At 31.6% G+C, this 24446-nt stretch overlaps 4 protein-coding genes across 4 annotated transcripts; 1 reads left to right on the plus strand and 3 right to left on the minus strand.

Annotated features, from left to right (window-relative positions):
• Positions 1–5225: 5225 nt before the first annotated feature.
• LOC110715614 lies at positions 5226–7354 on the minus strand. The gene is made up of 2 exons (XM_021894202.1): positions 6793–7354; positions 5226–6239 (listed from the first exon to the last, which is right to left on the minus strand). Exons 1-2 carry the CDS (start codon positions 7333–7335, stop codon positions 6114–6116), a joined length of 669 nt encoding a protein of 222 aa, XP_021749894.1. The 5' UTR covers positions 7336–7354; the 3' UTR covers positions 5226–6113.
• A 13-nt stretch (positions 7355–7367) lies between these two features.
• LOC110715432 (protein FAR1-RELATED SEQUENCE 5-like) lies at positions 7368–10714 on the minus strand. The gene is made up of 5 exons (XM_021894013.1): positions 10594–10714; positions 9320–9660; positions 8261–8979; positions 7567–7921; positions 7368–7439 (listed from the first exon to the last, which is right to left on the minus strand). The coding sequence occupies exons 1-5, from the start codon at positions 10712–10714 to the stop codon at positions 7368–7370; spliced, it is 1608 nt and encodes a 535-aa protein (XP_021749705.1).
• A 3166-nt stretch (positions 10715–13880) lies between these two features.
• LOC110715433 lies at positions 13881–14744 on the plus strand. The gene has a single exon (XM_021894014.1). It carries the CDS (start codon positions 13881–13883, stop codon positions 14742–14744), a length of 864 nt encoding a protein of 287 aa, XP_021749706.1.
• A 6094-nt stretch (positions 14745–20838) lies between these two features.
• LOC110715516 (cytochrome P450 71A3-like) lies at positions 20839–23841 on the minus strand. Its single transcript, XM_021894096.1, has 2 exons — positions 22860–23841; positions 20839–21462 (listed from the first exon to the last, which is right to left on the minus strand). The coding sequence occupies exons 1-2, from the start codon at positions 23817–23819 to the stop codon at positions 20839–20841; spliced, it is 1584 nt and encodes a 527-aa protein (XP_021749788.1). The 5' UTR covers positions 23820–23841.
• Positions 23842–24446: the final 605 nt, after the last annotated feature.

A 24446-nucleotide genomic window follows, 5' to 3' on the forward strand; every position in this document is an offset into this window, starting at 1 on the left:
CACACTGTTAAGCCTTTACAAAATTTGGTAAAAACTTTGCAGAGCACAAAACAGGAGGACAAGTTGCAAGCCATTGAAAATATGGGGTTTGGCGGTTTCTTGCATCTTGATATGCCAAAGGGCACCCCTAAGTATTCAGCCACACTTGTGGAGAACTTGGAAGTTGATGGTCTCTATTTCTTATGTGATAAAAATAAGAAAATTGATATACAACCCATTGATGCCCACCTGGTATATGGTTTACCAATTGGAGGTGAAGAGATAAAAGATGCTGCCCTTGAGGATGAAGTTTTACTTGAGGTGATGAAAGAAGTGAAAGCATATAGTGATGGGAGTATTCCAAACTTATCAGATTTAGCTGGAAAGTTAGGTAATCCAGACACTCCCCTTGATGATAATTGGAAGAGGAGTTTCTTACTTATTGTAGTGAAATCCTGCATCAAGTCTGTGTCTAACACACAGCCTTTTTATAGGTAAAAATATAGTGTTCTTTTCTCTAATGTTAGTGTTCTTTTTCTCTAATGTTTATGTTCTTTTTCTATAAAGTTTGTGTTCTTTTTATACAATCATGTTATTTATCTTATTAGTTGTTGCTTTTTTATGATAGGTTCATGTACACAGCAGCCGACACCAACAAAATATCAAAATTTGACTGGTCTTCCTATACAGTAGAGAGCTTGAAGGAGATGACTATTTACTGGAAGGGAGATAGAAAAAGATTCTTTCCTGGACCATTGCCTTTTGTTACGGTAAATATTCTTAATGTACATATATACTTTTTTGTACTTTCATATGTACTTTTTATTATTTATAATAAGTTTGTTGTTTATCATTTATTTCATTATTTATGTACTAGATGTTCTTTTAATAAATGTTGGATGTTCCTTTTTATATTTTCTTGATGTTCTTTTTAGTTTGACGATCTTTTTAAGTTATATTTTAAATGTTCTTTTTATATATTTTAGATGTTCTTTTTTAGTTTGATGTTCTTTTTAACTCTCATTCTGGATGTTCTTTTTATATATTCTGAATGTTCTTTTTATAAATTCTGGATGTTCTTTTTTAGTTTAATGTTCTTTTTAACTCTCGTTATGAATGTTCTTTTTAACTCTCATTATAGATGTTCTCATTATGGATGTTCTTTTTAACTCATATTCTAGATGTTCTTTTTTAGTTTAATGTTCTTTTTAACTTTCATTATGGATGTTCTTTATATATATTTTGGATGATTGTTTTTAGTTTGATGTTCTTTTTAACTCTCATTATGGATGTTCTTTTTTAGATTGATGTTATTTTTAACTTTCATTATGGATGTTCTTTTTATATATTTGGATGTTTTTTTTATAAATTGTGGATGTTCTTTTTAATTTTATGTTCTTTTTAATTATTATGAATGTATTTGTAGATTATCATTTGTTTCATTCTTTAATTATGTAGATTTGCTACTTTGACCGCCTTAAACGGGGTACATCAAGCTTTCCAAGAGAAATTCCTCTTGTCAAAGAGTGGAATGGTGATATGATCAAGGAAAGGGTTAATCTTGAGGTAACAAATGACTTTGGGATTGGCACAGTTTTGGATAGAATCAAAGCCCCAGAAATTAGCCAAGTCTTGGCCATTGAAGATGTTGAAGGACATCAACAACAGCAACAGCAACAACAGCAGAAGCAGCAACAACAACAACAAAAACCACAGCAGCAGCAACAACCACAAGAAGAGCAACAACATGAACAACAACAGCAACAACATGAGCATCAAGAGCAACAACAACATCAGCATCAACCTACAAATTTGCAGGTACAATATAAACTTTTCTTTTTCATCGCATGTTCTATACTTTGTTGAATATATTCAATATATTCTTCTGCTAATGTATGCATGATATACTTCTTCATCTTTTAGGAATATACTCTATTGCTTCTTCAGGCAACAGAGAGAATTGCTGAAGGGTTTGTGAACCTCTCAAATGTTTTAAAATTAGGGGAGAGGTTCCATGGTAACACACTTGATATAGACACCACATTATTAAATGTGAGTACAATGTGGGCAAAATGTTCTGGAATCAAATTTTCCCAAGAAAATCAGAAAATATATCTACACAGCGAGAAGAAGGGACTTCTATTCTTAGTCAGGACACTGATTTCTTTGCCTCTGACTGGTTTGGTGAAATGGTAGATAATGTTATCAAGATGGATGGTTTTGAGGAAAACACCAAGGAATTTGGTGACAATATGAGTGTTGAAGATACTGGAGTTTAGGAGGAGAGAACTCAATCATCCACACTTGAACCAATTGTATTTAATGTCATTACTCCAACCACCACATTGCCTGAATCATCATGTGACCTAAGGCTTACACTTGGGTTAAGCATGTCAAGAACAATCAATATGGGTGATCAGGCTTTTGATGACATTTCTCAATATGATTCACACTTCACCGAGCAACAATTGGAGTCCAATGCAATGGACCAAGTCATGAGTAATCAAACGATGGGGTAACTAACTGACTCAAATACTGACTTTTAATTATGCAATTTGTTTATTCAGAAATGTATTATTTGAATTATTAATGTGTAATATTATTATGATGAACAGGTTTATGTTCTTTATTTGACTTTTGTATGTTCTTTTCACTTGTGAAAGAACATTCATGTTCTTTTATTTATAAGTATGTTCTTTTTGTTTAATAAATATGTTCTTTAGTTTGATATTGTTTGTTCTTTGACTATTTAAAAAATATGTTATTTAGTTTGACTTTATATGTTGTTTTTGTTTAATAAAAATGTTCTTTAGTTTGGTATTGTTTGTTCTTTGACTCTTGAAAGAATATGTTTTTTATTTAACTTTTGTATGTTCTTTTCACTTTTGAAAGAACATTCATGTTCTTTTATTTATATGCATGTTCTTTTTGTTTGGTATTGTTTGTTCTTTGACTCTTGTGAAAGTACATTCATGTTCTTTTATTTATAAGCATGTTCTTTTTTTTATTAATTATGTTCTTTTATCTATTAAATTATGTTTTTTATTTGAGTATGTATTGTATGTTCTTTTATTTACTTTATATATGTTCTTATATTCTTTTTGAGTGTTATAAGGGTGAATGACAAAAGCATGGAAGAAGGACAAAATGAAAAAAAGGGAAGAAAAGGCAGAGAAAACAATTGCAAAAGAAAGGGTTGAAACACAAATTCTGGAAAAAGATGAAGAAAAAGAGAAGAAGAAAATTGAGTCAATGGAGATAACTGAGAAGAATTTGAAAAAAGGAAAAGAAACTCTGGTTGAAGATTGGTAAATATTTTTGTTGTATGATGAACTTTTATGTATTATGAAATGTTCTTTTTCAGTGTGCATGTTCTTTTTATGTTTCATGAATGTTCTTCTGTAGTTTGCATATTCTTTTATATATTATAGATGATTTTTTTAGTGAAATGTTCTTTTTATGTATCATGAATGTTCTTTTTCAATGTGCATGTTCTTTTATATATTATGGATGTTCTTTTTAGTGAAATGTTCTTTTTATGTATTATGAATGTTCTTTTTAGTTGTTGTTCTTTTTCAATGTTATAAACGTTCTTTAGATATGTATCATGAATGTTTTTTTCAGTGTGCATGTTATAAATAAACTTTTAAGCGGGATGATCTTTTTAATAGTATTATTAAACTTTTCAGTAAGCATGTTCATTTTGATTGTGGCAAATGTTCTTTATAATTTATATTAAATGTTTTTTTTTGTATAAAAAATATTAAATGTTCTTTTTTTTTTTGTTAATATATATGAATGTTCTTTAACTTATGATAGTTTGCAATTTTTTTATTTTATTTTATTTTTTTTTATAGTGGATCCCCTAAAGCTGTCAAAAGGGTTAGAAAGGAGGCATATATTTACAAGTCACCTTACCTTGTAAAATATTCTCATATGATAGAAGGAACAGAAGAGTTTGAGCATGCTATATTAGAGTATGCATATGCCCCAGAACTTGATGACGAGTAAGTTTGGTACATATTAAAGAGCAGTATATACTATCATTTTCTCTTGTTTATATTTAACTTATACAATTTCATATTGTTTTCATAGTGAATGGATGTATGATGATGGGCATACAAATTTGACAAGAGAAATGTTCAGAACACTTGGGGACAATGTATATTTATACACTGATATTATTGATGCTTGGGCATTAATCCTCAATTCAAGGATTCTGTTGATGATAAAAAAAGGATTTTCTTTGCAAACAATGCCTTTGTGAGTAACATAATTCCTGGTGTTCTTTTTAGTGAGATATGTTCTTTTTAGTGAAATATGTTCTTTTTATTCCTTTATTTTAATTATTGTGTTCAAATATTTTTTATATGATTTTTTTTTTAAAAGAATCAACTATGCATGAATGAGTCATATGCTGATGATAGTCAATCACCAACACCTGGATATAGGATTGACAAATTTTTTGAGACTATGCATTTTTGGCTCAATGAAAGTAACAAAATAGAATCTGCAGAAGGATATCAATTGGTAAGTTGAAATTTTTTTATTCATATGCTATAGTATGCTATTTTTTTTAAGTAACATGTTCTTTATTTACCACTTATGTTCATTTTAGTTTGTTGTAGCTTGTTCTTTTTGTTTATAAATAACATGTTCTTTATTTACTAGTTATGTTCTTTTGTAGTCAATGACATGTTTTTTATTTAATACTTATGTTCTTTTGACTAAAGAACATGTTCTTTTTAATCACATGTTCTTTTATATATTCTGGATGTTCTTTTTATGTATCATGAACGTTCTTTTTCAGTGTGCATGTTCTTTTATATATTATGGATGTTCTTTTTAGTGAAATGTTCTTTATTGTACCATGAATGTTCTTTTTCTTCAGATGGATATCAATTGGTAAGTTGAATTTTTTTTTCTTCATAAGCTATAGTATGCTATTTCTTTTAGGTAACATGTTCTTTATTTACCACTTATGTTCTTTTTAATTTGTTGTAGTTTGTTCTTTTTGTTTATAAATAACATGTTCTTTATTTACTAGTTATGTTCTTTTGTAGACAATAACATGTTCTTTATTTAATACTTATGTTCTTTTTCTTCGATGACATGTTCTTTTTAAATGTTTCAGTTCTTCTTCCCTGTGTACGTATTTGTACATTTCTATGTTGTTGTCATCAACACTAGGACAAAGACAGTAGATATACTTGACAACAGACCACTTGCAGATGGAATCCCAATGTAGAATAAATATTTTGACTATCCTGAAAAATTAGTAAGAATTCAGTGTCGTATGTTCTTTTTAGTCAACCGTTATGTTTTTTTTTATGTTCTTTATGATAATAACTTATAATCTTTTTTAACAGAGAGATGCTCTTGGGTTATACTTGCAAAGCAAAGATATTAAAATAGGGGAGAACATGTCCAATTACCCTGTGAAGTTAGTTCAAATGCCATGGAAGACTGAGAAAAACAATATTGATTGTGGTGTGTATGCAATGAGACACATGGAAACATATTTTGGGAAGAAAAAATGGACTTGTGGTCTCAAAGCTAATAATGTAAGATTTGTCTATCTATAAATGAATTTGTGCTTTGTTTTTATTGACTGAGTTGTAATTTATTCATTCACTTTTTACAGTTTGATGCATTGAAGAAGCTAAGATTGAGGTACACATATGAGCTTATCACCACTTATCTCAACATGAAGAAACCAGAAATGCGTGCTCGTGCCAAAAAACATTTCAAAGAATTAGGGAACATTTAAAATTTCAGGTTTATTTGGATGTTGAAACATTAACGTAATAGCAGCAGTTTATTATTTTTTCAATTATTTATATGTATTTATATGACTTGGTTCTTTTTTTTGCAAAAAACATATTCCTATTATATAAGTAATGTTCTTTTACAATTTATGATATGTTCTTTTGACTAAAGAACATGTTCTTTTTAATCAATGACATGTTCTTTTTAATGAATGACTATTGTTTATTTGATTTGAAATGAATACAAGTGTATATAATATGCTATATAAGAAATCATATAAGTTCAAAAAACCTTTAATATGCTGAATCTACTACAAAATATATAAAAAAAAAAAGTAAAACTAACATTAAATCTAAATTTTCTTACTAATGACAAGGTTCAAAAGGAAGTACATGAACTCCAAAATACTCATCAGGTTCAAAATACTCTAATGATCCTCCAAACTCATTTGAATGTGCCAATATGTTTCCTTTTGGTACAACCATAAATTCCTATAACACAACAAATGAAAAAAAAAAAAATAAAATAAAATAAGTTAAGCAGTATATATATTAATGGAAAAAGAAAGTTAAGATATGTAAAGAACATATACATAAAAAGAACATATATTAATGTGAAATGAAAACATAAACTTTTAATTTTGTAAAAAAGAACATAGAGTAAGGTAAAAAGAACATATATATTAAAAGAACATATATTAATGTGAAATAAACATATAAACTTTTAATTTTGTGAAAAAGAACATAAAGTAAGGTAAAAAGAACATATATTTAAAAAGAACAGATATTAATTTGAAATGAACATATAAACTTTTAATTTTGTAAAAAAGAACATAAAGTAAGGTAAAAAGAACATATATTTAAAAAGAACATATATTAATGTGAAATGAACATATAAACTTTTAATTTTGTAAAAAAGAACATAAAGTAAAGTAAAAAGAACATATATATAAAAGAACATAAAATAAAGTAAAAAGAACATATATATAAAAGAACATAAAGTAAAGTAAAAAGAACATGGTATTGTGAGTTCTCAAATCTGTACCTTAATCGTAGTTTGAGCTTTTTGTTTCAATTTTGAAACACCTCTTGTTGTTTTCCTTTTCCATGACTTGATTTTTTGACCCTTTAGCTTGTTGGTTATCTTTTCTTGTGTACTCTTAGGTCTAGTGTTTCTTTGCCCCTTCTTTCTTCTCTTGATAGGATCTTTAATTTCTACTTGAACTACATCTTTTTGTTTACCATTCACATCTTCAGTTTGAGGAACACATTCTTCATTTACTCCTTGTGGTTCCAACAAATTACCATCTCCTTGATCTTGTGTTACAGTTGACTGACAATCAGTATTTGAAGACTCTTGATTTTCACTTTCATCTTTCCTTAGAAGAATATCAATTTTGTTGGTGCACTCATCAATAGCTTCCTCAATGACAGTTCGCGACTTTAAATCAATTTGTGCACGATCAGCAAGCCTTATAAAAGTCCTAATAATATGTAATCTCCACACATTTGAAGGTGTAACTCCCGATTCAGCTACAACATTATCATCAACCCGAGTACACATTGCAGCCTTTGTCCATCTCTTCATAATATACCTCTTTGGGATGTAGGTGATGTTGTTCAAATGAAGAACACACAATGAATGCTTACATAGTAGTCCAACCTCACTAAAATATTTGCATGTACAATCAACTGAAACCAATGATTCATCAAAAGAAACAGTGTGCATGATCAAATCCCTCTTTGGATGCCCAACATGATACTCATAAAGAGGATGTTGAATTCCTATTATCTTTGCTGTGCAAGGAACACCACTCACAAAATTATCCTGAAATTGTATATACACTTGAATTGTGTAAATGTTTCGAGCATGCTCTAACAAACCAACATCTGCCCACACTAAATGACGATTGCCAGTCATGCTGTCATAATCATTTCTGCTTTCTTTACTCCTCCATTCATCAACAACCTCAATGAAAGAATTGTAAAACTCACAAAGCCCATGAGTGATATGAAGTCTACGGGAAACAGACCTGTTTGTAGTTTCACTTCTCTGAGAAGATAAAATACCACCACTAAAATAGTCCTTACAGTATGCAGGGCACCACATGTCTCTGATGTTATACAAGTTGTTGATCCAACTATTATTCTTGCAATCATATTTTGTAAGCATGCTGAAATTTGGAAAAACATTAATGAACATAATTCTTACTAAAAAGAACATACTGTAAAGATATAATGAACAACAGTAATTGCCAAAAAAAACATATTAAACAGTACATTGTACATTACATTATACAAAAAAGAGCATGTGAACATCAATATTTCTGAAAAAGAACATTAGGATCAATTGTAAAAATATAATGAACATCACTATTTATGAAAAAGAACATTAAAATTATTAAAAAGAACATACTATAAATGCATAATGAACATTACATTATACAAAAAAGAACATGTGAAAATATAAATCATAAAATCAAAATAAAATCATAACATCAAAAGAATATTACCTAGACCAATAGTGCTCAACCTCCTGAATAGTATCTGTGTATTTTAGGACTATGTCAAACAATTCATTAAACCCTTCTTTTGCCCTCAGTCCTTTGATATTTTTCTTTGAATTCTCTTTGATATGCCAAGTACATAATCGATGCCGAGAATTTGGGAAGACAATTCTAATAGCCTTGGCCATAGCTTGGGCCTGATCAGTTATGATTGTAACGGGATGTTTACCGCCCATCGATTTCAAAAAGGTAGTGAACAACCACACAAATGACTCCCACTTCTCATTAATCAAAAATCCAATGCCAAACATAACATTTTTATTGTGATGATTCATACCAACAAATGGACCACAAATCATAGCATATTTATTTGTACGATATGTTGTATCATGAACCAATAAATCCCCAAAAGCATCATAATCAACCTTCATCCTATTGTCTCGAAAGAAGAAAGATTGCAAATGACCTTTATCATCAACATCAAAATCATAGTAGAAGTCATACTCATTTGATTTGCGTTCTTTAAAATAACTGAATAGTTGCTTAGTATCACAACCATCAAACTTCTTCCTCTTCTCTGAAGCTAAAGCATCATAAGCATCGCTGCAAAGAAATCCCAAATTTTTCTCATCACCAACTTGATTTTTTAAAACTCGAACAACATCAGCAACACGTATACCATTCTCAGTTAAACTATTAAGCATACCAAATTGTTCTTGACTGATCTATAAATAGTTAAGAAAAAAAGAACATGTTAAAATCAATATTTCAGAAAAGAACATCAGTATCAATATAAACATTAATAAACATGATGCAAACTAAAAAGAACAATTATGAAAATAAATTGAACATCACTGTTACTAAAAAAGAACATTAAAATTATTAAAACGAACACACTGAAAATGCATAAAGAACATTACATTATACGAAAAAGAACATTAATGAACATAATGTTTTCACAAAGAACATACTTATATATAATAAAGAACATCCTAAAATATTAAAGAACATGTATCATAAAAAGATCATACCTTCCTATGAGACCTAAAAATGTCTTTTTGAAACTGGAACTCTGCTATGATTATGATCCATGAGATGTTTGACAACAACAAACAAACCAGAATCTAATTCAACATCAAATTGAATCATTGCTTTGCATCCTGTGCAAAAGTTTCTCTTCTGATACACTTTTGGTTCATCACCTGGCTTTCTTTCTTTCTTAAAACCAGCATAAGAACAAACACAAAATCGTTGGCGAATAGTAGCCTTATCTTCTCTAAAATTCTTTTTCGCCTTACGTGCACCAAATCCATGTTTAAATGCATAATTATTGTACAACTCATATGCCTCATCATCAGACTTGACTTTTTTGAGATAAAGTTCAGATTCCTTTGCCTCAGTAAAGCCTAAAATAATAAAAAGAACATGAATATTAAAAAAGAACATAACTCATATAAAAAGAACATCTGCATACAAAAGAACATGAATATTAAAAAAATAACATATATCATAAAAAGAACATAACTCATATGAAAAAGAACATGTATCATAAAAAAAGAACATGTATTATGAAAAGAACATGAAAAAAAAAACATGTATCATAAAAAGAACATAACTCATATGAAAAAGAACATGTATCATAAAAAAAACATATACACTGTGAACATGAACAAATAAATAAAATAAAGAACATGACAAAATATAAAAAGAACCTCATATTCAACGTCCAGCAATTATATCACCAAAAATATAAAAAAAAAAAGAACATGAATATTAAAAAAAAAGAACATGTATCATAAAAAAGAACATAACTCATATGAAAAAGAACATGTATCATAAAAAGAACATGTATCATAAAAAAAGAACATGTATCATGAAAAGAACATGTATCATGAAAAGAACATGTATCATGAAAAGAACATGAAAAAAAAAGAACATGTATCATAAAAAGAACATGAATATTAAAAAAAAAGAATATGTATCATAAAAAAGAACATAACTCATATGAAAAAGAACATGTATCATAAAAAAAGAACATGTCTCACAAAAAGAACATAAATCATATGAAAAAGAACATAAATCATATGAAAAAGAACATATACACTATGAACATAACAAATCAATAAAATAAAGAACATGTCCAAATATAAAAAGAACTTCATCTTCAACGTCCAACAATTATATATATTTACAAAAAAAACATATATTAAAAAAAAAATTACAATCAATTGAACAATCAATCATCTAAATCTAAAATCAAATTCAACCTAATTTTTAATAATTTCACAATTCATATATCCACAAATAAATAATCAAAACAAAAATTCAACAAAAATTACCTTCGTCTCTGTTTACGATATCTTCAAATTCACCTCCATTATCATCATCATTATCATAACCATGGTTATCATCAACAATTCTAGCATCAGAATCATGTCGAAATTCTGATTGATACGCCATTAAAATTGAGAAAATTGCTCTGAAATTCTCTGTAAATCGCTGATAATTTCTCTCTCTAAACTTCTCTCTAATTTTCTCTCTCTAAAATATTTGAAAATAATGGAAGAATGTAGATGGAGTAATTTTGGAAACAAATAATATGGAATGTTCTTCACAATCCCTTAAATTACGGAAACACATGATTTTTTTTAAAAACAGATCACGCATGTCACGCAGCAACAATTTCACCCAGGTGGTGCACCATGTGCATGGTGCACCCGGGTGTATAAAACTAATTTCAAACATTAACGTCTTAGCCTCTAAATCATGAAATTTCTTATGCTATTCTCTTAATGAAGATAAGTTGATATATATCAAGCATTAATACTTTGTGTTATTGCTATGTAAATGTAAAAATCAACGGTTAGATTTATACTTCAATTCATATAAAGTGTAAAGTAAAATTTAACACTTGAACGTACGACTTAACTTCTAAAATATACTCGAAAATCAATATAAGTAATTCATGCCACAAAATTTTAGAAGGTACACAAGGTCCCATAGTCTCATTGATAAAAACAAACCAGCCATGGCCATGGTACGTGAATCACAATATGCCCACGTGCTATGCATTTTGTTGAAGGCTGTTAATATTTTGGGGCCCTAGAAATCTGAAATTGAAAGACATACTACCTCCGATCTAAATTACTCGCAACTTTAGAATATTTTATATCTCACAAATAATACCCCAAAGTTGCGAGTAATTTGGACCGGAGGTAGTAGTATATATTTGCTAGATTAACACATGTACTCAATCTCCGTTTCTTAACCATTGTTACAATCTTCTTTTTGAGTTGTACTCATTTAATTTCAGATAAATTGGGGGTATAATCATCTTTTCAAGTATTAGTGAAGGGGTACATGTGTCTTTTATATACTAATTGTGGGGTATATGTGTAATTTCCTCCCAAACAGTAAAAGCAAGTTGCAAATAGTAATTGGACAGTTCACCAAGTACTAAATAAATGATCACGTTTTTTCAATATATTTACAAAAATGCCATCAGATTAACAAAAAATTGTTTACATGGCAGATAAACTTGTATTTGCCCATTTTTTTTCGTTTGTCTTTTTAAACTTGTGCCATTTCTTAGCTTATATTTAGCACCATTTCATAATCTCTCTTTACTTCATCGATCTTCTACAACCAAAAACTTCGACCTACATAATAGTATAATGTCAATGTATCTATTTAAATTTGAACGTGAGACAAATACTACCTTCGTTTCTTTTTAGTTGACACGTATTCCTTTTTCGAAAGTTTGTTTTAGTTGACACGTAATCTTTTGGGATAAATTTTTTATCTTGCATTTACAAGCTACCTCACTTGTTTTTTTATTCTCTCTCACTCTATCTCCTCTCCTTAATATATGTACCTAAATTAAGCGCGTCAACTAAATAGAATAGGAGGAAATATTAATTAAGTCAGGGGCGAGTGAGCCTTATCAACTTCAATTGCAACCTCATATTCATATTATTAAAGCGATAGAAAAGGAATTAAAAAAAATACTATACTATACTAGATAAGAGATGAAACAAATGTACATGAGATCGACAATTGTAAATCAAAAGTTGGAAACAAAAAAAAAACCCGAACGTGGTGGACACCTCCATGCTATCTACTAGTTGAATAACGTGGCAGGTATCCAAGAAGTAGTCATGATATAATGACAATATATATATGTTCACTTAGGAGTCCTCCTAATTGTCTCATTTTGGTTGTCATTATCGTCTTAAATCAAGTTTGATTTAGGTTACATTCATATTTGTCGAGTTTGATTTATGTGACATTCATGCTTAAACAATGATTTTTTAACAGCCAAGACAAACGTAAATTATTACAAGTACAATACACTTACACATTTTGTAACTTTTTAATTATTTATTTATTTATTTTTTTTACTAAAAACTCATTTTATTAATTTTATTCCATGTTAATTGTAATGTTTTTCTTAATAAGGTATACATACTATAACTTAATGCCACTGTAACACTTCAACAGTATTATATGAAAAGAAAATCTGTGTTTTTTTTTACTAATTCAATAACAGTATTTAATAAAACATAAAATTACAAAACTATTTAGGGGGCATTTGGTTCGCAGAGTGATATAGGTTTAGAATCAGGAATAGGGTTACGGTGGTATCGGGTTAGAACTTGATACTTAATACCATGTGTTTGGTTCAATTCTGGAATGGAATATCATCCCCTTAATTTCATGTACTTATTTGAACCTAATGAAATGGAATGAGCCAAACCCAACTCCAGGTTTCTAAACCCCATACCTCATAGGTTTGAGGTATGGGTTTAAAATTCATATTTTTGACAACCAAACATATGGTATGAGTTTTGATCATTCTAAATCCATACCTCATACCTGTAATCCGCGAACCAAACGTCCTCTTAAATTATTAGGCCCAGTCCACTTCACTTAAAAAAAAAATATTCAATAAAAATAATTCCGTCTAAATAAGTTCAATAAAAGTTCAATTTAGTAAAAATAATTTATGTTCTGTTGAGATATCTCTTGGAGAATTAGTGTGTCACACGTCAGCAGCTTTAGCAATAACTGATTTCTCCACTAATTAAATCAGTTATAACAACCTGCCAGCTGGACTTCTCATTTATTGTTAGTTGTTGAGATATTTGTTAAGTTGTATTAATATGCTTCTTCTTCTTTATCAATTATTCAATACAACTTTCTCTTTCTAGATTTTTTCTCTCTGTAACTTCTCTCTAAAACCATTAATGGTGATTTTCTGTTTTCCTCCATTGTTGTTGATTTAAAGCTCAGTTTCAGTTCTTATCATGGTATCAGAGCCAAGTTGAGCTCATTGCGATTTCTTTGCTGCGTTCTTGTTTGGATTCTTTTGTTGCTCGATCTTCGTACTTGAGTTCTTCGATCGTTTTCTCGTTTTTCAGTGATCTTCGTTGGTCAGTTCTTCTTATTCCTTGCTCTTCAATTGTTGAGATTCAGTGATAAGTTGATTGTTGCTTTACGTTGTTTAGTAATTTTTTGGTTGATTGTGTTCTTCTTGCCGTTTTTTCCCCAATTTTGACCTAGATCTCTGTAATTGTTCAATTTCTTCTTGGTTGTTGATTTGCATTCATAATCAAAACACAAAAATATGGCACAACATCAAACACCACCTCTAGATCCTTCTCAGGACCCTACTTCACCTTATTACTTACATCCGTCTGACAACCCTGGGATGAAATTAGTCTCTGATAAATCTGATGGAAATGCTTATGGTGATTGGAAGAGGTCGATGTTAATTAGTTTATCGGCCAAGAACAAACTAGGTTTTGTCGATGGATCCATTTCTAAACCTGATTCTACTTCACCTCTTCTTCGTGCTTGGGAGAGGTGTAATAGTATGATCATTTCATGGATGTTAGGAGTTCTAGATCAGAATCTTGCTAGAAGTGTATTCTATTTCTCTACTGCTAGGGAAATTTGGCAGAATCTTGAAGAGAGGTATGGTGCTTCATCTGGAACAGTGCTGTTTGCTCTTGAGCAAGCCATTACTGAGATTAAGCAGGGAACTGATGATGTTTCTACTTTTTACACTAAGCTTAAGAGACTATGGGATCAATTAGATGATGTAGATCCTCTACCTTTCTGTCATTGTGACAATTGCACTTGTACTATAGCTCAGAGGTTATTGAAATCACAACGGGACAAACGTTTGGTGCAATTCCTGATGAAACTCAATGATGGCTTTGAAGTGGTTAGAGGCAGTATCCTATTGATGCAACCATTGCCACTGATTTCTTATGCTTATCGATTGCTTATGCAAGAGGAAAAGCATAGGCAGCTATACAGAGATTCAAAGGACAACAGTATGAGGTCTTCTGAAGACTCTATGGCTTTTGCAACAAGTAGACAAAGATTTCAGGAGAGGTGGAACAATAAACCTCAGTACAACAATTCTCAGAACAATTTTTCTACTCAGAGATCCTCTGGTGGTTCAGGTCTTCTAGATACTTGAAGAGTTAATTACTACTGTGACCACTGTAAGATGCCAGGTCACAGTATACAAAGGTGTTACAAGCTCAATGGCTATCCTTCACACTTCAAGTTTGATAAGAGCAAGAAATTGGCATCCATAGCTCAGAGTTCAGAATCTGGTTTTTCTTTTGATGAACAAAGTCGTCTGACAATTGCTCCTGATCAGATACAACAATATATGAAGTTTGTAGCACAACAAAGACTGAATGATGAGCACAACATTGGAAGTTCTTCGGGCACAACAAAGTCTGCTAATGTGGCAGGTAAACTTTGCTTGCTGACTTCTAAATCTGATTACTGGATTGTTGATAGTTGAGCATCTGACCACATTAGTCATGATAAGTCTAAGTTCATTTCATGGATTCCTTTTGATGGTAAGGACAATTTCATTACCATTCCTGATGGAAGAAAGGTGATTATAACTCATAAGGGAGATGTGCAAGTTAACAAGGATATAATACTAAAAGATGTATTATATGCGGCAGACTTTAAATTCAATTTAATTTCCATACACAAGATATGTATGGATATGAATTGCAATGTTGTGTTCACTAATGATGCATGTATTCTCCAGAGTACTTCAATGAAGCCTCTTGCTCTTGGTAGAATGGTGAATGGGTTATACTATCTGATTGAGCCAGATTAGGACACTTCTGACAGCAAGTTAGCTGCTGTTTCTTCATTGACTGCTCAGGATGTTAATACTACTAAGTTGTGGCATCTAAGGCTAGGGCACATCCCTGTTCAACAACTTGAGTATGTTTCTTCTTTCCCTATTTCTCATAATAAGCCTTGTTTAGGTGATGTTTTTTGTCAGATCTGTCCTGCAGCTAGACAAAACAGGTTGTCTTTCAATTCTAGTTCAATAAAGTCTACTGTAGTTTTCCAACTTCTTCATTTAGACATTTGGGGTCCATACAAGGAAACTACTCATACTGGCTGTAAGATTTTTCTTACTATTGTTGATGACTTCTCTAGAATGACTTGGGTGTTTTTCATGAAGAACAAGTCTGATGTCAGTGTTGTTTTCCCTAATTTTGTGAAATATATTGAAAATCAGTTTGGTACTTCTATCAAATGTGTGAGAACTGATAATGCTATGGAACTATGTGAAGGTGATCTTAAATTGTTTTATCTTAGTAAAGGGATAGAACACCAAAGTAGCTGTCCTGATACTCCCCAGCAGAATGGGGTGGTGGAAAGGAAGCACAAACAGCTCCTTGAGACCTCAAGGGCTTTGTTTTTTTCAGTCTAAACTTCCAATTTCCTATTGGAATGAGTGTGTACTATGTGCTGCTCACATCATTAATAGAATGCCATTAAAGGTCTTGACTAATACTAGTCCTTATGAAAGATTGTATGGTACTAAACCTGATCTTGATTACATGAGAGTGTTTGGATGCTTATGTTTTGTCTCTACTTCTAAACAAGGGAGGAGTAAGTTTGACCCTAAGGCTTCTCCTCACGTTTTTCTTGGCTATTCACCTGGTAAAAAGGGGTACAAAGTTCTTGATTTGGACAGTTATACCATACATACTTCTAGGGATGTTGTTTTTAAGGAACAACACTTTCCTTTTCATCTATCTTCTTCTAATACCTTCTCTTCTTCTCCTACACCTTTCTTTCTCCCCACTATTACAGATTTTACTGAGATTTTTGTATATGATCTTCCTGAAATTTTTTCAGTCACTTGACAGTTCAATTTCCTCAACCAACCCTTCACCACAAACACAAAACACACCACCTCCTTCCCCAAACACCACTATTTCTTCTTCTTCTTCCCCTATTTCACCACCAACATCACCACCTCCTGATTCTATTTCTCCACCTGACTTACTTAGGTCTGACAGACCTAGAAAACCTCCCTCTTATCTGAAGGGTTACCATTGCTACAATTCTGTCCAGGAGTCTCCTTCTCATTGGTGCAATCTAGTCAGTTTCTCTGCCTTCTCTACACAGCATCAATCTTTCATAGCTAATACTGAGAATCTGGTTGAACCTTCTTCTTATAAGGAGGCTGTTAAAGATCCTAGATGGGTTGATGCAATGGCTAAGGAGATTGCTGCCCTGGAAGCCAACAAAACTTGGGTGCTTGTTGACCTTCCTTTTGGTAAGAGACCTATAGGCTGCAAATGGGTCTTTAAAATCAAGTTAAAAGCTGATGGATCAGTAGAGAGATTCAAAGCCAGGTTAGTGGCTAAGGGGTTTACTCAGAAGCTTGGGTGGATTTCACAAAAACTTTCAGCCCTGTGGTAAAAATGGCTACTGTCAGGTGTTTGATTGCCTTAGCAGCTTCCAGATCCTGGTCTCTATTTCAGCTAGATATCAATAATGCCTTCCTTCATGGTGAACTCCATGAGGAAGTGTATATGCAGCTACCAGAGGGGTATCCTTCTTCTCCTGGGAAGGTTTGTAGACTTCTCAAGTCTCTTTATGGGCTGAAACAAGCCTCACACCAGTTGTTTGCCAAGCTTGTGGCAGAACTTCAATTTCTGGGTTTCACACAGTCTAAAAATGATTATTCCCTTTTCCTTAAGTGGACTGGTGGTCTGTTGATAGTGGCAGTTGTTTATGTTGATGACATTATCTTGTCAGGTGATGATTTACAGGGAATTTCTACTCTCAAGCATCACTTGCACATGGTTTTTAGCATTAAAGATCTTGGCCAAATTAGCTTTTTCCTTGGATTTGAAATTGGCTACCATTCTTCTGGAATCACTCTCTCTCAGAAGAAGTTCACAAAATAGTCATTGGCTGATTGTGGCATTACTTCTTTCAAGTCTGCAGTAACTCCTCTTCCTCTGAACCTTAAGCTGAATTCTACTGATGGGGAATTGTTTCATGATCCTAGCTGGTACAGAACCTTGGTGGGCAAGTTGAACTTTCTTACTCACACAAGGCATGACCTAGCCTTCACAGTCCACACTTGAGCCAGTACATGCAGCATCCCAGGATCCCCCATAATCAGGCTTTACTCCATGTTCTTCATTATTTGGCTTCAACTGTTGGGCAGGGCATTATGTTGTATGCTTCAGACCAGCTGACCTTACAGGCCTTCTCTGACTCTGATTGGGGAGCTTGTCAGGACTCCAGAAGATCAGTTTCAGGCTACATCTTGTTGTTGGGTAATTCCCCTGTCAGTTGGAAATCAAAGAAACAAGGTGTGGTTTCCAAGAGTTCTGCTAAAGCAGAGTATCGAGCTATGTCTAATGCTGCAAGTGAGGTTGCTTGGATGGTGAGGCTGCTGGAAGAACTAGGGGTTACAAACCTCATACCTGTTACACTGTATTGTGATAATCAAAGCTCGATTCACATTGCCAAGAACCCAGTACAGCATGAGAGAACGAAGCATATTGAAATTGATGTTCATTTTACTCGAGATAAAGTCCTTGAAGGCTTGTTGAAGATTGCATATCTGCCTACAAATGCTCAAATTGCTGATGTATTTACAAAAGTTATTCCTTCCTCTCAGTTCACAGAATTGCTCTCCAAACTAGGCATGTTCAAATCTATGCTTAGTTTGCGGGGGGATGTTGAGATATCTCTTGGAGAATTAGTGCGTCACACGTCAGCAACTTTAGCAATAACTGATTTCTCCACTAATTAAATTAGTTATAACAACCTGCCAGCTGGACTTCTCATTTATTGTTAGTTGTTGAGATATTTGTTAAGTTGTATTAATACGCTTCTTCTTCTTCTTCTTTATCAATTATTCAATACAACTTTCTCTTTCTAGATTTTTTCTCTCTGTAACTTCTCTCTAAAACCATTAATGGCGATTTTCTGTTTTCCTCCATTGTTGTTGATCTAAAGCTCAGTTTCAGTTCTTATCATGTTCAGTATAAATTAGTAATTTAAAAGAAGAAATATAATAGAGAATTATTAAAAATAATTTAGTTCAACAATAACAATTTCAGTTCAGTAAAAATAATTTAAGTTTGATATAAATAATTTCAATTTAATAAAAATAAATTTAGTTCAACAAAATTATGGTGAAATGAAAAATGCCTTAATTAACATGAATAACGTGTTCAAGTGTTTTATCTGACTTAAATGAAACTACATCAAATACGGCATTCTTTGAAAGAGTAGCGAGCGGCTATAAACAAAAGAGGAGCTCGCTTAGTCGCTTGTGAGCATTATTGATAGCAACGTTTTCAACCATGGACCCATGGTTAATGTCACACAGTCTACTCCAAACAAGCAACTTCAATTGAACTTATAGACATGATTCACAACGACGAGCTCGTCATTAACCACGACAAATGTGTAAGAAGAAAGTATCTAATTGTTGTAAGGCCCTGTTTTCTCCACCTTTAAAAAAAATAATATTAAGTAAAAATAATTACAGTTCAGTAAAAAATAAGTTCAATTTAGTAAAATTAATTTCATTTCAGTAAAAATAATTTCAGTTCATCAGTAAAAATAAATTCAGTTCAGTAAAATTTAGTTTTCTTAAAGAAGAATTATAATTGAAAATCAGTAAAAATAATTTCAATTCAGCAAAAATATAGTGAAGAGAACGGGCCTAAATATGTTAAATATCGAAACAATATGAAATGGGTCTGGGCAACCCGAACAAGGAGGAGGAGAGTTTGGTCCACAAACAAAGCTTTAGAGCTTCTATACTAAAACCAATTGGCAATAGTAGAAGGTACTATTTTACCTTATAAAGTAAAATCGTCTCTCATCTTTCTACAATGGGTTTCAACTAAATAACACCGAAACTCTGAGGTAGCACTTTCTTTTTCCCCTTCAAATGGAATAGTTCCTTATAGTAACTTGAACTAGTCTATCCTTAAAAATACCGTATGAGTGCACGACTGCCTTTTCTTGGAGCTACTTGTTGCAGTTTTTCACAACTCTAGGACGCCTAATAATTAACTCATTTATTAATATTATTATCATATACATTCTATATGTGTGAAGATTGTGTCAATTCTGATTATATATGTATAACTGTATAAGTACCATTGGATGTAGTAAAATCAGGTAATACGTAGTATAATTTATGAAATTGAATTAGTACTTTCTTGCTAATTTAACAACTTTGGTATTGAGCATCCTTGTTCTTCTGCTGATATTCAAGCAAAATTTCTACAAAGTTTAGCGCGATGTTTATTTCTTAAGTGATTTCAACCATGTAATATACGGAGTATCATAAAAGCAAAAAAAATTACGGAGTATCATGTTTTATGATTGTATTGCATCTATTAGTCTAGGTAGAGCTAATCAAAAGCAGCCTAGCTTGAAAAAGATTTTTTGGGCCTACATTTTAGGCTTGGTTATTATTTATTTGGGGTTTGGAGCGATCCAAAATTTAAATTTTAGTAACAATCTTAACTCAATTGAAAATGGCCCAAAAAACTTTCTATATTGGCCTAAAATGGAATCGTTGTGAGCAAATTTTTTGGCACAAACTTGGTCCCAATTCAGCTAGAAGCTTTGAGCCAAAATGGCCAACTTTTTTTGCATCAGCAACTTTTGCGTGTGGTGGCCACGTTGTATGGACAGCTGACAAGCATTAAATAACCCGAGTAATCCCCGACCGAACAAATAACCCCTAACTGAGCAAGTGACCCTTAACCGAGTAACTCCCGACCGACTTAATAACCCTTAATCGAGTGAGTACCCCTTGACCGAGTAACCCCTGACCGAGTAAATATATAGCCCCTAATGACTGACCTAGTAGCTGCTGACTGACTTAGTAACCCAATAGTACTGACAAAGTAACACCCATAATGGTTGACCACACGGTGTGTCCAGCCACATAAAAAATTGTGTTTTTGCATAGGCTTTGCCCATGATTAGGTCTAGGTCTAGGTCTTAGATATTCATTCTATTGAAGCTACTAACTAAGAATGGATTCATCAATTAGTAGATTATTGATTTGTAACAATGGTAGTATGAGAGATATAAATTAAATGCTGCAAACATGATTTTGTACTACATAATAACAACCATAACATCAAAAAGAAACATTTAATTCAGTTGCTATTACAAATCATAAAACCAAATATAGGAAACCATTGCAATATCACTTATTAAATTGCACCTATTGAAGATTATTTAGCTTATGAGCTTGAATAAGGAGTTGCAATAACCATGAGGGGATCGCGCTTGTGAACCGCGATTCCCACAGTCTCAGTCATGTCAAGCTCCCCACATTCTGCTGGCACTTTCCAATCGAATTCGTAGACGAGATTTGCAAGCATAACCTCAGCATTAACCATAGCAAAATCAATCCCAGGACAAATTCTTCTACCACCTCCAAAAGGAATGTACCTAAAATCATCTTGTCTTTTAAAAGAGAACGTACTAGTGTTTAAGAACCTTTCGGGACGAAACTCCATTGGTTCGTCCCAATAAGTTGGGTCCCTATGTATCGCCCATGCGTTTATGTACACATGAGTGTCTGCACCGATGTCGAAACCGTTGATTTTGGCATCTTGCATTGGCTGTCGAAACACCAACAGCGGAACTGGAGGGTGTAGTCTAAGCGATTCTTTTATCACTGCTTTTAGATATGGTAAGTTTTCCAAGTCATCTTCGTTTACCTTTAAATTGTTGCTTTTGTCTCCAACAATTGTTCTTAGCTCTTCTTGTAATATTTTCATGACTTTGGGATGTCTAAGTAACTCAGACATTGTCCATTCTAATAGTGTGCGAGTTGTGTCGTTACCAGCAGCAACCAAATCCTGTATACATCAATACATGCATATATCACAACCTTTTTAATTACTACACAATCAGTCATAAATAAAATGTTACGAAGTATATCATACTCCCCTAGTCTCTAATAGTTCTTATTTTGTCTTTGACTATTAACATTTCTAATGATGTAATCGAAAATTTTATAAAATTATAGTTTGATACTTACGCCCTATTCATCTCACCTTAAAAATAATATTCGGTAAAGATAATTTCACTTTAGTAAAGTTAATTTAGTTAATTAAAAATTAGTGAACTTTAATAGCAATTCAATAAAAATAATTTCATTTCAACAAAAATAAGTTCAGTTCAGTAAAATTAATTACATTATACTAAAGGCGAATCTTATATGACACTTGTTAATTACATTATACTAAAGGCGAATCTGATATGACACTTGTCAGGTTTTGATTAAAAAAATTCCCGCCACTTTTACTTTCCTTTTTTTAACAAATATTTATGAACATTAATTTATAATATCCTGTAATATTTAACTTTCAATTTGACAACTATATATAAAGTATATTCTATATGCATTCAATAAAAATATTTTGACATATAATATTTTATAATAGGTATTTTATGGAAAAGAAAATCAAGTATTTGTTTCAATTAAAAATAATGATTTTTTATTTTTGATTAATTATTAATTATTGTTAAATTAACATTATAATTTATAAATATGCTAAGTAAAAACCGTGCATTGCACGGGACTTAAACTAGTTTCATATATATATATATATATATATATATATATATATATATATATATATATATATATATATATATATATATATATATATATATATATATATATATATATATATATATATATATATATATATATATATTCCATTTTCCTTTATTTGAAATGTTTTGATTTTCACATTTATTTGCTAACATATAATTCAACCCTTTATATCTTTATTTAATGATAGGTTAAAAAAAAAGAGTAAACTTTTGATACGGAGAAAATAAAAATCGAGACAAATCTAATATGATTTCACAAGACTATTTTATCCAACATATATGTTAGATGGAAAATGTGAAAAGTGTAAATGTTCACAAGTTTACAAGTAAAAGAGAATGGAGAAAATTTATTGATGATAATTCAACAGATTCTTGTAAGCTGTAGTGACAATTATAAATCTTACGGAGTATTTGGAAAAAACTTTTCAAGTATAATTATGTGATGCTATATACTTTTTCTATACACAAGATTTCTATAAGAAGTATATTTCAATTTAGGAAAGCATTTAAATCAAAAACTTCACCTGTTACGTATATACTTTTTTCAAAAACTACAAAAATGCCATGAATCATCTTAAAGGAAATTTCATTTACTAAAAATCTAACTAAGAATTCTGTATCAAATTACCCTTACCAATATATTGGCTTTCACATCGTCCATTGTGACAGCATTCTCATCTTCCATGTGAATCTCCAGCAAACCCTCAATACAATTTTTAGCAACATCCTTTCTTTGTTGTTCATCAAACTCAGCATTTATCATTTTCTTACTACTTAGACGATTTTGATGTTCTTGTATTAGCTTATCAAGCGACTCATCAAACTCTTGTGCAACCCTTTCGACTCGACGATCCAACCCCGTCACTCTGTCCACCCAACTAAGCCAAGGAATGTAGTCCCCCACGGTAAAAACTCCGAGTAACACAACCGTTGCATCCAACAATTTCTTAAAATTGGAACCTCCATTATTATCATTACTACTATACTTTCTTCTAAATATTGCCCTACATATTAAATCATATGTTTGTTTACTAATAACCTCACTCAACTTCACAACTGATGAAGATTGCGATGATTGCTTTATCTGATCGACGATTAAAGCAACTTCTTCTTCCCTCATTTTTCTATAAGATCGGACTTTTTTGTTACACAACATATGTGTAATGCAGAGACTCTTCATCCTGCGCCAATGTTCGCCGTAAGGAGCAAAACCCACATCTCTACAACCGTAGAATAATCTAGTAGGAATGCGTAACTGAGGCCTATTGCAGAAGATTTGATCTTGAGTTTTCATGATTTCGCAGGCAGCTTCTGGTGTTGATACCACGAGTATAGGCTTGCTGCCGAAATGAAGCAACATAACCTTGCCATATTTCATAGAGAATGATGCAAATGACTGGTGTGGTAACTCTCCTATTTGGTGGAGGTTACCTATAATTGGTAACCTTGGTGGTGAAGGAGGTCGAAGTTTTCCATTGATAGATCTTGCAGAAAGAATTTTGTACATAAAAAGTACAATAAATAAACAAGGGAGTAAGGTTGAAGTGTAAAAACAGAGTTTTTGCAAGAATAATTGCAGAATCAAACTAATCATTTTCGAATTTGTATGAAAGTAATTTATATGTTTGATGGAAATTCGAAGATTTTTAAATGAGCAAGAAAAAAAATTATCAAATGAACAATAATAGAGTTGAGTTGCACCTTAATTATATAAGATATAAGATATACCACACTGCATGTAAAAGATTTTAAATCTCAATGAGGAGTGCAAATGAATTTGAAAGATATAAAGAGAATACAGTATGAAAAATGTGATTATAGACTAAGAACAAGTTACAACTAGAGGAAATATTGCATATTTCAAATTTCAAAATTTCAGTTACATGGTAACTTCAGAAGAAAAAAAATAAGAGTCAAAGAGGTCCATTTATTGATGGCCAAATGTATGCATGCATGCATGGACATTGTTTTGATGTTGACTTTTAAAACAGAATTTTGTTTAACAAACTTTACATGCATTTACTTTTATTATAAAACAATTTTTTTTTCAATTATAAATTAATTTCTTTTAACTATGGTGGGACTCCGCCTATTTGGCCTTTGGTCTTGATGGATCACAAGTTTAACGATGTGGCAAAAGTACGAGAGTGTTAGATCTTGTTTAGTTCACCTTATTTTTTCTGAGATTATATTAAATTAGAAAAAATAAGTTCAGATTAAA

This window comes from Chenopodium quinoa, unplaced genomic scaffold (genome assembly GCF_001683475.1).
Source record: "Chenopodium quinoa cultivar QQ74 unplaced genomic scaffold, ASM168347v1, whole genome shotgun sequence".
Classification (NCBI taxonomy): domain Eukaryota; kingdom Viridiplantae; phylum Streptophyta; class Magnoliopsida; order Caryophyllales; family Amaranthaceae; genus Chenopodium; species Chenopodium quinoa.